Here is a 17,109-nt window from a genome sequence, read left to right as displayed (position 1 = left end):
TATTATGCAGAATTCAATATTATTATATTTTGTATATGTTTATGAAAGAATGGTTATCTTAAAACACTTCACCTCCTGACTGTTAAAGATCCAAATGTGTTTAAATAATTAATTTCCATTGGTGATACTAAATAGCTAAGGAGGATGTGATCAATGCTTTTCTTCCGGAAATATGCAATACTTAAAATTCCATCTGTGTTAAAGGCTTCATCCATTTGAAATACAAAATTCATTTTGTAGAAGGTGTTCTGTATATCAAAATAGAATCCTATCATATATCAAAACTGCTCTAAAATCTTCATCCAAATGAGAATCTCAGCAACATTTCTATAATATGATTTGTAATATCATGATATCTGAACCCCTTGTGATGGAAATGTTATTCTTTCCTATTTAAAAAAAAAAAACTCTAAAAATCTTAGGGGGGAAAAACATAATTATTTCAAAAAATAATTGTGGTGCCCTAAGATAAGGTTCTCATACTTGAAAGACATCATCATCTGGAAGCCTTGTTAAGACATAGAATCCAGGCCCCAACTCCTGCAATTTCTGATTTACTAGAGGTCCAGGGTTTGGGGACTGAGACTCTGGGAACCACACACTGGGAATTACTGAACGTAAGGTTTATGAAATAAAAATATATTTAAGAATCAAGTTCTTAAAAGTTTTTTATTATCTCCTTCTGGGAGTATCAAGTTGCATTTCTCCTGAAGATCTTCATGTAATATAATTGGCATTTCCCTTAATCATCTTTATTCTTCACTAATGAATTAGATGACATACAATATACCTATTTTATTGTTTAAAAAATCTTTAAGGGAAAAGAAGAGTGATTAAATGGAAAGAAGGCAAATCAACACATAAATTTCAAGAAATAGAGGCAAATGTAACACCACTTATGACTACACAATTATATTCCTGAATATATGGTTTTATATTAGGAAAATCAGATATAAAGTAATAATTTCTATGTAATTTCCAAATGCCATCACTTGTGTTTTCAGTATCTGGTTAACTTTTTTTTCTTTTTAATTATACCATCTCTATTGTCTCTATACTATAGTACTAGTGAATTTCTAAGTTTATGACATACTTCACTTTAAAACATAATACACCATTTCCTGATAGACCCATGTGCTCTAATAAAAAACTATAGGAACTCTAATTTTTAAAAAAAGACAAGAGCAGTCATCATCAGTGATGAAGTGCTCTCCTTATCCTTAGCCATCTCCAGATATGGTATGGGTACCACGTGGTTCTGGTTTTGTCTCACAGGGGTTGGTAAAGCAGTTTTCAGTCAGTTCTAGTCCACTACTGGGCTGACTTTCAGTGTAGCAACCATCGACATTCTTTAAGTTCTATACAATTCATTTCTTAAATAATTATAAACAACAATGAAAAACATTTAAAATTTGTTATTTGCTTTAATTTTATTTGCCAATTTGCTTAAATTTTATTTAAAATGCATTTACATTTCAATATATTGTTCTTAAGCAAGATATCTTTCTGCATTTTATACAAATGACAATTTTCCCATCACATAACAAAAATGACTTGATTTTTATTTTTAATTGTTTTTTTTTTAAAAGTACATGGTAAATGGGGTGAAGATGGGAGTTCATAACCCACTTGAATCAAAGTGTGGAATATGATATGTCAAGAAATTTGTAATGTTTTGAACAACCAACAATAAAAAATTTAAAAAAAAGTACATGGTAAAAAATTATAAAAGCACTTTCCTCATAAACTTATCATCCAACTTTCTTCTTCCATAGTTATTTCAATATAACTACCTATAGAGCTACCTCTTTTTAAAAATCAAAAGGTATAGTCCATTATTATAGTAAACCATAATTATTTGCCTACTAAAGAACATTTTGGTTATTCCTATCTTATGCTAGTGTAAACTATGTTGAATGATTTCTACAAGTGAAATAGGTGATTCAAATGTCATGTGCCTTTGAAATACTGATATATTTTGCCTAGTTGCCCTCTGAAAACACAGAAATAATTTTACCTCTTATTGGGATATAGAAATATCTTTGCCTTCATGCCTTGGACAATGCCCTGAATTTTAAAATTTCATGACATTTGCCATAATAATAAGCAAAAAAATACTTATTGGATTTTTATTCAATAGCATTTATTTGATTTGTTAGAAATTCTTTAATTTGGTTTGTGTAGGGGCAAAGGGAAATTTCCTCTATGCCTTCTGAATGTTTGCTGGAATAAACTGACAAAGAAAGTTTAACTGGAGAAAAGACACACAAATTTATTGTATGCATGGAGACAATCACATAGTATAATTAAACACTAGCCCAAGGAGATTCAGAACTTATATACCCCTTTTCTGTAGGGGAGGGGGAGAATAGGAATGTATGCAATACCTAGGAGGAACAATAAATGATTTTTAGGGGAATCCTATCAACTTGGGAAACACACAATGTCTGGCACAAAGTCCATTTAGCCTGGAGAACAGGCATTGGCTTCAAAATCATTCTCTTTGGAGTACTGAATGGAACCTAAATAAAAGATAAAAGTCTGCCCAGGTATGTTAATCAATTTCAGTCCTTCTTCCTGTTTAGTCTCCTCTGATTAATTCCTGACACAGAATTAAAAAAAAAAAAAACAAAACTCTTAAGTATGGATTTCTATAGCTTGAATGTTTGTCTCCCCCCAAATGCATGTTGAAATTGCCACTGTAAATATAGTAAGAGATATGACTGTTACAGGACTGTTAAGAGGCAATTAGGCCAGGAGGGCTCTGCCTGCCTTTGTGAGTAGGATTAATTCCATTGTAAATGAGAGAATTCTGCCCCCTTTTCCTTTTGCCCTTCTGCCAGGTGATGATTTCTGCCATGTGAGGATGCAGAAAGAAAGCTCTCTGCAATACCAGTATCCTAATCTTGTACTTTTCAGCATCCAGAACTATGGGGAAATAAATTTCTTTTCTTCACAATTTATCCAATCTTAGATATTCCAGTATAGAAATAAAAAACAAAACAAAAGATCTGAGTGACAGTAGCATTTTATATTCTACTGAGGTGATTCTGGGTGGGTTCTGGATGGGACCATTCACGAGAAACACCAAGTCATGATTAGAAACTGGAACCTTCAGCCTTACCCCCTGATGCTTCAGGGAGTGACCCTCCATAAAAATCCCAGAAGTACAGATTTCTAAGAGTTTCCAGGTTCCAGAGAACGTGGAAGTGCAGGGTAGACGAGATGTTCCAGAGAGCCACAGAAGACTACATTCCTTCCTCCATATATTGCTCTATGCATTTCTCCCATTCAACTGTTCCTAGGTTGCATCTTTTTAAATAAAAGGATAAAAGTAAGTAAAGTGTTCCCCTAAATTCTGTACATTATTCTAGCAAATGATAGAATTCAAGAATGGGATTGTAAGAACCTGCAATGTGTAGCCAAGTCATACAGAAGCTATAGGTAACTGGGAACCTACTACTTTTTTTAGATTGGCATCTAAAGTAGGGAGTAGTCCTCTGGGACCAAGCCCTTAACCCCAGGGGTCTGTGACAATTCGGATTATGTCAGACTGAACAGAATTGTAGGACATACAGTGTCTGAAGAGCACTAGAGAATCTTGTAGTGTGGGAGACACCCCTATATTTAGTCACTGAAGTTTTCTGTATTGCCTATGAGCATAAAGGGGAAAAAAAAGTTTGTTTTTTCCTATCTTACAGTTTGAAAACTCCAATGACCTCTCAAAGTTCCTAGAATGAAATCCAGACTTCTTCCCTGGCTCATGTGATCCAACATTTGCCCCATCTACGATCTCATTCCAGACAATCCACATCATTCTGCTCTGCACATGCTGATCTCCCTTCTGTTCCTCAGACACACAAAGCATGATGTTCTCTGTAGTTGGAATGCTCACATCTTCCCTTATGTTCAGCTTAAATGTGATTTCTTTTTAGAGAAGTTTTCCCTGGATACCTCATCTAACATAGCCTCCTCCTTCACCCCCACTCTAGAACATCAGCCCACAAGAGTGCAATCTGACACCTTGTTCATCACCCAGAGCATTACTTATGATGATTCATTTTATTTAGCTCAGCTAAGCTACTGTACTCAGGAGTTTGGTCAAATAACAGTCTATATGTTGCTGTGAAGATTTGTTTTTAGGTTTGATTAACATTTACATTAGTAGACACGGTATAAAGAACATTATTCTCCATAATGTGGGTGAGCCTCATCCAATCAGCTAAATGCCTTTGGAGAAAAGGCAACGGTCCCCAGAAAATAAAGAAATTCTACCTCTAAACTGTCTTTAGACTCAACAGTGCAACATGAACCCTTACTGGAATTTCTAGCCTACAAGCTTCCCTGAAGATTTTGAAGTATCCAGGTCCTGCAATTACATGAGCCAATTCCTTAAAGTAGCTCCTTGTCTCTCTCTCTGTCTAGCTAGCTAGCTAGCTAAATATTTTTGTTTGATACAAGATAAGCTAAACTCATTTATGCTGAAATCTTTGATGTCAAAAAGTCTATATTCTGTCTAGAGTAATTCAAAACAATCCATATATATTTGTGTGTGTGTATATACATACACACATATATCTGTGTGTGTGTATATAAACATACACACACACACATATACGTGTATGTGTTATAAATTGTTTAAATCATAAATGTGCCCCCAAAAGTCCATATTGTAAAGACTTGGTCCACAGATGTGCTACTGGTAGTGTCAGAACCTACTTTTAAGAGGTGGGGCCTTGTGGGAGGTCTTCAGGTCATTGGGAGTATGCCCATGAAAGGGTTGGTGGCACCCTAGCCCCTTTTCTCTTTCCCTTCTTCATTTCCCAGCCATGAGGTGGGTAGTTTGGGTCTGCTGTTTGCTTCCACCGTAATGTGTTTCTCTGCACAGGCCCAAAGCAGTGGGGCTAATCATGACTGAAAGCTCCAAAACTGTGAGCCAAAGTAAACTGTTTCCTTCATAAATTGATGTATCTCAGCTATTTGTCTCAGTGATAGAAAGTTGACTAACACTGTATTTGTATGTGTATAACAATATGTATGCATGAGTAGGAATATAGATGTACATAATATGCATATTTATCCACATATATATATATATATAACAAAAAGATTTCAGAACAATGGGAGAGAATTAATCATGCACACATTTGAGAGAGAGAGAAGAGAGGCACAGCCGTTTTTCTGATCAATAACTAACATGCTATCCACAAAGGCACAGAAAGTCCTTTGACTCTGGGACTATCATCTTATAGCTCTTTCTAGCCCACAGAGTATCATCACTTACCTCTGTAGAAATACGTATTTCAATATGATAAGCATGATGTCAAATTCAATAGTCATGACACAATTCCAAGCCAACAGTTTCATATACTTTTTAATACTTAGCAATACTTTGTATATTTAAATATGTCATGCTCACTAGACACATTTAAAGTAAATGGGTTTATTTTGTATCAAACAAAAGTACATTATACATAGACAGAAAGTCATTTTAAGGGATTGACTCATGTATTTACAGGGGCTGAATATTCTAAAATCTTCAGGGAAGGTTGGTAAGCTAGGTTTTTGATACAAAATAAGTTAAAACAAAACAAGTTTACTCTAACTTCTTATTGATTTAATGATTCAATCAATGAATCTTAAAATGTCTAGATTCTACCTAGAATAATTTTAAATGACCCATATTTAATCCATACATATAATTGATTGTATTTTATATTTAATCTATGTAAACAAATATATTTGCAACATCACATACCCTACCAGCTGATAAACTACCAATAAGGCTTTAGATTATTAGGCAGAAGAGTTTTCTTGCTATCAAAATTACATAAAATGGGGCCCCAAAATGGACAACTTTGTACCAATTAAGGTATAGGTTGTCTGAGGATGATAAAGGGAACTCAAGAGTCACAAGGTATTTCTTAAAATAGAAAGATGATTTTTTTAATAGTAATAATAATACAGCCATATTATGTAAAAATAATCAAGCACTCTGCTGAAGTGAGCAGAAATCAAAATTTTATTTGTATATTCCCTTCTCCCAACCATTGTTTAGAGCTTTATTTGTAGAGAATGAACTGATTTTTAGGCTTTTTTTTTTTTTCAAAAGTGAGATCCATTTCTTTCATGATTCTGAGATTCTTGAGTTTCTTACTCATTACCTCAAATATTTATAACATCCACCTTCTATGACTATGATCATATAAAATTGTTTAAAGATGTAACTTTGAAAATGGATAAATGAACACAAAAATAATTTCTATTCATCTGTTGCCCTAAGAATATAAATAAATAAAAAATATCTCACTTCAGAGTAGTCATGGGGTAATAAAAATTTAGAAAAAGAAAATATATAATTATGCTACTTGTGCAAGCCAAAATATACCATAGTACCCATGTTACTCTTATTAATGTCAAGTAATTTCAAACCAGATTTCTGAAACTCTTTTTAACAATATCTATCAGTTTATTGATTTAGTTGCTTATTTACTTATTTTGAGAAATGTATCAGAAAACAAGCATTTGACAGGCAATAAAACTTGCTCATAATTGATAATCTATTTTTAGAAATTAAATGAGAATACACTGGAGTCTATTTTAAGGAAAGAAATATGAATAAATGACTATTCATTTTTCATTTCTCTTCTAGTAGTTTACTTAAAATGTAATAAATCATTCCATGATAAATTTATAGACTATAATATGAAAATTCAAGAACTAATACTCAAAGTAAAAATATTTACATCCATTTTACTGACAAGGGAATAGCTTTTCAGACAGAAGCCTAATATAAAAACAAGTGCTAAATAATAAACTCTCTGACTAAAGTAAGATTTGGCATCCTGGAGTCCTTTAAGGTTGCTGATGTTTTGCAATAACACAATCTGGAAGTCACAATCTATGGAACTGCAATGAAATCCATATCCCCACAGATAACAACTTCTGTGCTGAACAGACGGGAAAATGTCCTTTAGGTTTCCACTTCAGTGAACTTTCATCTTGCTGTCTTATATCTTTTTATTTTCCTCTGCTAGATGCCTTGTACAAGCATGTAACAAGTTAAAAATAGTCCACTTGTACAGTGTCAATATGGGGAGAAACTGAGCAGGCACATGGTGATGGCTGGTGTTCAACCTCATTTTGTTCTAGGGACCCTGTTTGTAATACACATTTGCCTCAAAAATTCAGTGGATGAGGGGAAGTGACAATGAATACAGCAGACTTAGAACTGTCATGTCATCCAAAACAATCTGTCGTATGATGCACTGAAATTTAGCATGGCTGAAGAGATTTATTTCCAGTCAACTGATGGTTCATTGTGATCAACTATAAGCCTGACCAGCGATTCATTCCTCAACTACTGCTCAGGAACAAAAGTTTTCTTTTGATTTCTGTAATGCTTTGTCTTTGTATCTTAACTTTAAGTTCTCCCATGACAAATATGATTTATTGATTGTACAAGACAGAACATCCCTGCACAGTTGCAGTATTTGATGAACTGCCTATTAAGATAGATTTTCCCTACTTCTAGCCCTAATGAGATAAACTTCTGGTGCATTAATAAAGAATTATCTCTTACTCTCAACCCCAAGTCCCTAATATTGATTTTTGTTATCTCGTAAACTAACCTTTGCACATAATTGTTTTCCCAATGGGCGTCTTCTGATCCAAGATAGAATCCATCCAGTGAAGAGAGACATTCAGTACACGAGAGAAAATGTATGTATCTTGTTTAATCATAATATGATTTAACAGTTGTTGAATGTTTACTATGTGACAGCTAGTATTCTAAATTTTTTATGTAAATAATTCTTTTCATTTTCAAATACTAGGTAAGCATTGCTTCAACCATATTTTAAAAATAAGAAAACTCATACACTTAAAGTTTAATAAATATACCTAAATTTATATTAGTAGTAAGTGGCTAATCTTTATCAAGAACCTTGGTAGCTTGGCTCTTGAACCAATGAGTTTTATCAGCTTTCTGAATGAATGGGTATACTATACTGAATGAGAGAAGAGTTCATTCTAAGTAGTTAGAACATGACCATGAAGCTGAAATAAAGAGACCAGCCAGAAGGAGAAAACAATATGAAAGATTTTGCACAAATGGAAATAATGTGGTATAGAGGCCTCCAAACTTGGAGCATTTCACTGAAGAATACATTTGCTCCTAATCTCTCTCTTGCTTCCAAGTTTTTTGATTAAAATTGTATCTGATCTTAAACATCTTGTAAACTAATCACATCTGAATTTGTTCATGATTTGTCTCCTCTATATTCTGATCTATATAGGAGATAAGCATAGGTCTGTCTTTTCCATCACTGTAACCCCACTGTCTAGAACAGTGTATGTGACAGAGTACATACCCAACAAGTTGATTTTATTGTGCTTTCCTATGTTTTTATATTTATTATTTTCTTAGAGTTTTCAAACATAACAAATACACAGAGAATACTACAACATCCCTGGACCATCTTAGAGCCTCAGTGATTAACCACTCAGAAAACCTTGTTTCTTATGGAGGATGACTCTCTTCCCCCCATTCACTGAATTATTTAAAAGTATTCTCAGACATCATCTCATCTCATCCATAAATATTTCAGAGAAGTTATTTTACATTAAGGAAAGGAGATACATATCACATATTGCTTCTTTCATTAAAAACTTTGAAATCCCCTAAATCAAATGGAATGTCTTTCACACAAAAACTTGTGGGATTTTATGCCATTTTTATTTCAGAGTCTTCTTTGTTGTGCATATATTGTGAATATGTTTCTACACATTTTTATATTCCAAATTCCTTAAAAATTGAGACAATATCTTACATAACTTTATGTTCCATTCAAAGTGTAATGCAGTTTCTTGAACACGAATTCAGTATTTTTGCCTGTCCCCCAACTACTTTGAAATACACATAAAAGAATGCAAAGTACTTTGTTTCCATCTCAGCTAAGAACAAAAAATAGATGGCACATACTCCCTCATCCTCCAAAGTGAGGTACTAGGCATGAAAAGCAAATGACAGAAGCATGGTTTTTAGTTCCACAGCTTGACATTCACATTAACTATATGATAGATACTGAAAAGGTCAAATAGGAGAATTTATTTTAAAAAAGTTGTTTGGACTGCTATGGTATTCCCTCATTTGTTCATCCTAAGTGAAAGAGATTGAAGAATCCTTAGAGCTAGAAGGAGCTCTGTAGTAGACTTGTGGGAAAGAAGGAAGGAAGGAAGGAAGGAAGGAAGGAAGGCAGACACAGCAGAGAAGGGGCCAGGTTTCCAACAGACCATGTGGGAGATAAAGAACCCACCAAAACATCTCAGCAGAAAGGGACCAAAGGCTTACCATCAAATAAAGAAGTGCAAGGAAGAGTCATTGTCATTGTCATTGTCTATAACCCTAAGGAAGCAACCCTTAACACCTGCCAAAAGAGGCATAAAAGAGATATCAAGAAAGTTTCTGTCAAAAGAGCATTCTTTTGCCTCTTCTTTCTCCCATTCTTACTCCATTATGGATTGGATACTTTCATTACAGAATTTAACTTCATAAGATTAATCAGTAACCAAAGATAATTTAGACACTAACAGTAACAGTAACCAAAAATGTTCTGAGAACTGTCCATTATTCCATTCTATTGACAAATAGCCTTCCAGTAGATTTAATACCACAGATTTAATGCCTTTCTGAGTACAGGTCTCTGAGTATAATAATTACATGCCTAACAATGAGATAAGTGATTGGGCTGAGGTTATAGCTCAATGGCAGAGCACTTGCTTAGCCTGCGTGAGGCCCAGGTTTAATTCACAGTACAGCCAAAAAATTAAAAAAAAAAAAGGATTACCAAGTCCCATTTAAAAGAAAGGATTCAAAAGAAATGTCTAAGTTTGGAAGATGAGATAGCATGCAATTTATTGACCAATTAATGTAGCATTTCAGAAAGACCAAAATATGTATATTAGCTTGAGAATGACGGGTTGTTTCCTAGGTTTCAACAGCAGTTAGGAGTGTCAGTATTTGGAGAAAAGTTGATAAATGTACATTGCCCTGTTAACATCTTCTATATTGTTGGCTATAGACCCAAACCATGGGATAGCTACTTCAGAGATTGCCATTTAAATAAGAATTATCTGCCAAGAAAGTATTCTAGAGTAAGGCAGAGAGAGGTTTCCAGTGGTACACAGTGCATAGCCATGAATCTTTGAGATTTATTTTTTGTTCATTCCCAATCTCATATATCAGCTGCACTTGTATTTGTCCAGTTGGGCCTAGAGTGTAGACTCCGCAATGCAAGGATTCCCACAGTCCCTTTCAATATATCTAAAACTACCTTTTCATTTCTGCCACCAAAGAACTGAAGTATCTCAATTCTTTCCTTACTGAAGATCATAAACTCAGACTTTCTACTTTGGGCAAGTGTTTGTACTTTTATTCACCCCAACCCCAGTGCTTCATCTTTTTTGTTTGGGAAAATCCCAGCCCAATATGTTTTTAGTTCAAAACAGTTGATACTAGTAGTGTTTTCTAGACTTTGGTTTCACAAAAAAAAAAAAAATCAATGGAAGTACATTCTATACATGATCTTAAAGTTAAATCAGAAAAGAAAAAAGAAAAAAACCTCCCATTCAAATTTAGCCACAGGTAGAAACTTTAATGATTCATTTCTCTTATTCTATTCTTCCTTTCAGATACCCAACTTCACTTTAGAAACACATATTACATACTAAAGTATTTTCGTAAAGCCGCTTCTCAAAGCACCAAATCTTTTAGTTCTCACGAACACTTATAAAAATTCCATTTCCTCATAGTCTTCTTATCTTCAAAAAAATTACTCAGAGGGGCTGGGGATGTGGCTCAAGTGGTAACGCTCTCGCCTGGCATGCGTGGGGCGCTAGGTTCAATCCTCAGCACCACATAAAAAAAAAAAATAAAGATGTTGTGTCCACCGAAAAACTGAAAAATAAATATTAAAAAATTTTCTCTCTCTCTCTCTCTTTAAAAAAATTACTCAGAGATATTCAATGATATTGTTTTTAGCCTCTCAGATAATAGAGGAGTTATATTTTTAAAGAAATTATAATAGATAAAGAAAAAAATATAAATCATATAAATGCAAAAAGTATTATAGTGGCCTTGCTGTACTTAGGAGTAAAAATAAAACACAAACGCTGGGTTGAGGCTCAGTGGTACAACTCTTGCGTAGCACATGTGAGGCACTAGGTTTGATCTGTAGTACCACATAAAAACAAATAAATAAATAAGATAAAGGTATTGTGTCCATCTATAACAACAACAACAACAAATTTAGGAACACAAATAAAGGGATTCATTTCTCTAGGATTCAAGATAAAGTGGGAGTTTGAAAAGCTGTCTATACAGTTACATGGGGAAAATAATGTAGTTGAAAATTATTCTGTCAATATTGGGAATTTCAAGCTCCATAGTAAATTGCTGAGAAATGAAAGGAGACATCTCCAAATCACATTTTTTGAGTAACCTCTAATTTTGGACTAAATACAATGGGGCATAGATATGAAAACACTATTGGGAAGGTATTTTTCAACAATATTAGAAAACCTGATTGGATAGGTAGAATGTGAAAGTAAAACAAATAGGAAGCAGATGGTGTTTAAGATGTGAAAAACATTGCTTTTGCACAGAAAACACAGCAAAAGCAACTAGTTGTTACATTAATAAAATAGAAAAATCCTGAAAACTGATTCTTCTAAAAATGAAGTTCCTAACATTTGAAAACTAGGCCACACTTTTAAAAAGGAAAAACAAAATTGAATGCTGTAAGATCAGGAAAAAAGAGGGAAAAAATAAGATTGAAAGTAAAGTGGCTTTCAAGATACATAATAGATAAAAAGGTAAATTGAAAAAATAGAAAAATTGGCCAGGGAAAATGCAATTGACTGGGTAGAGTGGAAACTGGTAATAGGTAAGTACAAAATTTCAGACAGTTCTGTTTTTCTGTTTTTATCTGGTTTTAAAAATCCAATTATAATTATTTGAGAAAAGGGATCACCTTATAAAAGCTAAAAAAAAGTGGATTATGATAGAAGCATTCAGGAACATTAACTAAATCAAGATGAAGTGGAAATACTATGACATTAATTTTACAAGAGTACTTAACAGCTATTGACTAGTTTAAGAGTTGTTGTGGAGATCATAAATTCCTGGCGATTGAAGGAGAATTACTAGATTATCTGTCTATTAATCAAAAAGGAAAAGGAAGTTCTGGTAATTAAGAAGCTGTCACCTGAACTTCAATGCCCAGAGAGAGGAGTACAAATCATGGAACAATCAATTTGCAGTCACAGAGAACTGAGAGCAGAGTAGGGACTGACAAGTCTTTCAAAGAACAATCTCCTTTCATGCTAAATAAACAAAGGGTCTTGATAAGAGGGATCTCAGGAGATAAAGACTATGTGGATTTCAGTAAAAAATTTCATCTTAAAATTGTTTGAACTGTTGACCTTGGTGTTGCCATCCAGTGTATGTATAATTCAGTCATTAACATCAGTTGAATTAAAACAGATTCTGCTTCAGAAATTAAACTTGCTTTATACACTATACATATTTGAGATGTTTTCATGTACAAGCACAAAGGAATTTCACCTCTTTTGATGAGCACATCGGTGATTTCCCCCAGTTTTTACAGGACTGTAATGATATTGAAACAGTCTCTGTGCTTCTCCTACTCTTTGAGGCAGCACATCTGTGCACATAAATAATCTTATCAACCACCTCCTAAAAAATGCCTGCAGGAGAAGAAAGCTTGCCAAAATAATCACTCTGCTCTTATAATGAATGATAAACTCAATCTTGGCAACCAATTTAGCCATTGATGTGCTTGGTGTAATTTTCCAGGATGAACTTCAGTATTATAACCCACCATAAAAAGGAAAATAGTCTATATACATTCACTTGGCATCCATTTTCTCAAAATTGAATGGCATTATTTACCTTATCTAACTATACATTCTCTGAAATGAATATCTTATGTGAGGATCACATTTAGTTTTTCACTCCTGCTCACTGCTATACTTCATTTTTTCTCAAGGAGAAAATGGTTAAAGATTTAACACTGCTATAGTCTTCTGGACTCAACTTCATATAGGAATGTTCTTAGGTAAATTCAGTAGTTCAAAATTGAACCATATCCATTACTGCTTTGACACAACAAGGTCACAAGTCATGGAAATCTAGTAGAAATTTAATGTATAAATAAATGACACTGTAAGTAGTACTCTTTGCAAATGAATTCTTACTTTTTTGCAAAGAGTTATAAAAAAGAAAAAGAAAAGAAAACAATAATGTCCCATATAAAGATCCCCTTCTTGAATCGCTACAACACCTGTTTTTATTAAAAATAAATATGTACGATAAAATTATAAAATAAAACTCCACCCATAGGACTTTGTTCTAAATTTAGATTAATAATTTCCTGTAACCTTTCAGAAATAGTCTATGTAGAACAAATATTTGTATCCATTTTATTTATTTATTTAAGTATGCTGGTAAAAAATGATAGTATCTTGTTGCTAGCTACTTTTACTTAACAATTATTTCAGAAAACATAACAGCATTTATAATTATGCATAATTTCTGACTGCTACACTTATTTCATGCTGGATACATATAATCAATCAACCAATGTATGAATATTTAGATTTTACCATTGAGTTTGCACTAAAAAAAGTCATTCTAAATTTACAATAAGATTTGAGTCAAAAATGGAATTATAATTAAAATTTTAAAAAGTCAAAGTAAACATGAAGTTTTTTCAACATCAAATAAAAAAGAAATATAGTCCAATCAACTCATTTTAGAGTATTAAAGTCTTGAAAGAATTAAACAAGCTAATGCTTATAAAACCCTTAGCTCACTGCTACAAAATAATCAGGGCTGAAATGCATTCATTTTGGAAAGAATCTAGTGATAGTCGTAAGAATGTAAAGTGTGTCTGTATCTGTTGGTTGCAAACCAAGGGGAGCAGGAATGGGTAGAGGACCCATGCGATAGCCATGAAAATTAAAAAAAAAAAGAAGAAGAAGAAGAAGAAGGAGGAGGAGGAGGAGGAGGAGGAGGAGGAGGAGGAGGAGGAGGAGGAGGAGGAGGAAGGAAGGAAAAACTGTCCACGAAGGCAATGAAATTATAAGATTCTATTTGAAAATAGATGGACTCCAAGTGAAGCTTGTTCACAGGAACCTGGAATCTCTGTGCACTTGGAAGGGGCTAATAGACAGGAGGCCCAGGTATACAGGAAAGGAAAGGCATGAGCTTCCATCAGGACAACTAGTTGGTCTCTAAGTTGGAAATACTATCTCTCCAAAAATTTTTGTAAAATCATGGATTTCTCCAGTAGTATTTCCTATCACATAAACCTCAGACCAACTAGCAAGAAAAGTATGAGGAAAATGGAAACTAAAATTCTTACAGCTATAGATTTGGATGATGTAATGTATTTAATATATTTACATTATATGCTTATTTTTTCATTAATCACTGTGGGAGTCTCATTAGTCCTTGTAGAAAAAATTTATTAACACACATAAAATGTTTATCTGAAGTTGGAATAGTATGCAAAGAGAAAGCATAAAATATGATAGAAATGAATTACCCTAAACTAGAAATAGAAATCATATTAACATAACTACATTTAGAATTAAAAGTCCCACACTTGCTATGACTGCTCTCAGTAAAAGCCAAATAAATATTTAGGAAATTCTTGCATTCTAATGTCTAAGAAACATAATGAAAATATAGCACTAGCCATATTGGCCACATATTCCATTTAAACTTAAAATTATAGCTCTTGTCTTCAAGGACCTTTTTCTAAGAACTTTAATAGTCTCTATGAACTATTCATATATATACTGTAAAATAATTATTTAATATTTCAGGAATGTAACTTTTAACAATAATGAACATTATCAGCCAGAAATGTGTAAATAGATTCTATTATATAAACTGACACTAAACTTGATCTTAGTATGTATTTATCATAGTGTAATGAATTTTTTGAGGTATACCCAAATAAGCTCAAATGATAGACAATGCAGGAATGTCAAGAGGTGAAATGATGATTAGATTATGAAAGCTGCAACTTAATCAATGAATTAAGCTACTTGATCAGTTATTAATATGAGTAGATTATTAGGCCTTATGTAACAGTAGTCATGGTTAGAAATAGCTCACTGGAGTGGTAGCCTTGGGATTATATATCTTGTCCCTCAATCCTCCTGCACTCTCTTTGCTTCCCAGAGGCTATGAGGTGAGCAGATCTCCTCCACCAAGCCCTTCCACCCTGAAGTCCTACCTCACTCCGACCTATAGCAATAGAGTTGGCTGATCATGGATCAAACCATCAGCCAAAATTAACTTTTCCTCCTTTAAGTTGTTCTTGTCAGATATTTTGGTCACAGCAACAAAAAGCTGACTAACACACATGCTAAATTTAATTTGGTAAATAACATTTTAAATGAACTCATTGCTTTTCTGATAGCTGAATCACCTGTCTTCATAAGGAGTATGTGTTTTGTTTTTAAGTAAGAAAGCATACCTAATCCTATATTCTTTTTTGTAGACTATTCAAAATAAGCACATTTTAACAGATACAAATCCAAAGTACACATTTTAATGAATAAAGTACATAAATTAAAAAGTCTATTTTATTTTAGGTTTTAAAATTCAAATATATACTCAAAGTCTCATCATCCCACATTCTATTAAAGTTGCCAGCATTGGCAAATCAAGGGACTAATTTCCAACCAGTTTAATTAACCATAGAGGGAAAATTTAAGACTTTCTCATCTGTAGGAGATTATTTGAGAGTATAATCAGTGATAAGAAGCCAAGGAGAAGAAGCTGTCAAAGATATTCCACATAGGGAGGGAAAAGGGTAAAAGTGAAATTTTACTCCTAAGTATGAAAACAACTGACAGATACAAATAAACAATGCTTCAAACAGACATACATAAAAGTGCCCCCAATAATAAACAGATGCTTTCTCTATCTTTTTTTCCCTTTATCTCTCTCTTAAACAGACCACTGTAAGAAGAAACCATTAAAACTACTGAGGCAGATTTTCATATATCAATGAATTCTTGCGTGGTATTTTCATTCTACTGAATTCCCTTATTTCTAATTGTCATGAAATTAAACTCAAAAAAGTGATAAAATGATTGGAGGATAAGTCATACTTAAAATAAAAGTAGGATTGTTGTATAATTTACAAGTAGGTGGAAATGAAAAGAGAACCTTTTAAAAAAAACTACAGAATATTATATTTTTAAAATGTCAAAAAGAATCAGATTTTCTTTGAACAAACTAAAGAGAAAAAATTGCTCTCTAACTTGTGTGGCAAAGTTAAAACTGAAGTAATTCATTCAAGATTCAGGAAAAGAAAGGGAGGATGACAAGCAGTTATGTTTTCACAGACCATGAAACATAAAATACCTTTTTACTAGATCTTCTCCATTCCAGCAGGGCAGCCCATCCACAGCAGCTAATTCATTAACACAAAGCTGATCAGCCAGGCTGCCATAGAATGACCTGTACAGTCGAAGACTGTTGATAAATTCTCTGAAAGAACAAAGAAGACAATTAATCCTCCAAGTCCATAATGACTGTTAACACAAATGACATATATTGTTGTATATAATGTTTAGAATGCAACATTTTTGTTTTCTCACTCATTTTCACATATTTCAGATACTTTTCAAATAATCAGGAACAATATATTATCCTGAAAAAAGAATACTAACATTCAAATTTATTCTTTGAATAAAATTTTTCACTGGGTATGAATATTATATAATTCCAGGTGCAAGACATTGTGAATACTCCATACCAGTGTTTGTTATCTCTCTCTCTCTCTCTCTCTCTCTCTCTCACACACACACACACACACACACACACACACACTCATGTACCCGTCATTAACCTCCCTAAAGTCCTCACTAGCTGCTGGCATCAAAACTCAGTGATACTAATTATTTTCTTTTTCCATGAACAAAATGTCAGATGCTTACAACATGCTAATTAATTGCCTACTGATTAAAAGTTTATTAGACTTGGGTTATTTTCCTATCTGGATC

At 33.3% G+C, this 17,109-nt stretch overlaps 1 protein-coding gene across 1 annotated transcript in view; it reads right to left on the bottom strand.

The window, feature by feature from the left end:
* Gpc5 (glypican 5) overlaps window positions 1-17,109 on the bottom strand; it is a 634,189-nt gene that overhangs the window by 333,668 nt on the left and 283,412 nt on the right. The window contains exon 5 of the mRNA XM_027938911.2: window positions 16,469-16,594. Coding sequence (XP_027794712.2) covers window positions 16,469-16,594 — 126 coding nt within the window. The remainder of the gene's footprint in view (window positions 1-16,468; window positions 16,595-17,109) is intronic.

Source organism: Marmota flaviventris, chromosome 4 (assembly GCF_047511675.1).
Source record: "Marmota flaviventris isolate mMarFla1 chromosome 4, mMarFla1.hap1, whole genome shotgun sequence".
NCBI lineage: Eukaryota > Metazoa > Chordata > Mammalia > Rodentia > Sciuridae > Marmota > Marmota flaviventris.
The sequence above is the reverse complement of the archived record's forward strand: the minus strand, read 5'-3'. Positions and strand labels throughout refer to the sequence as shown.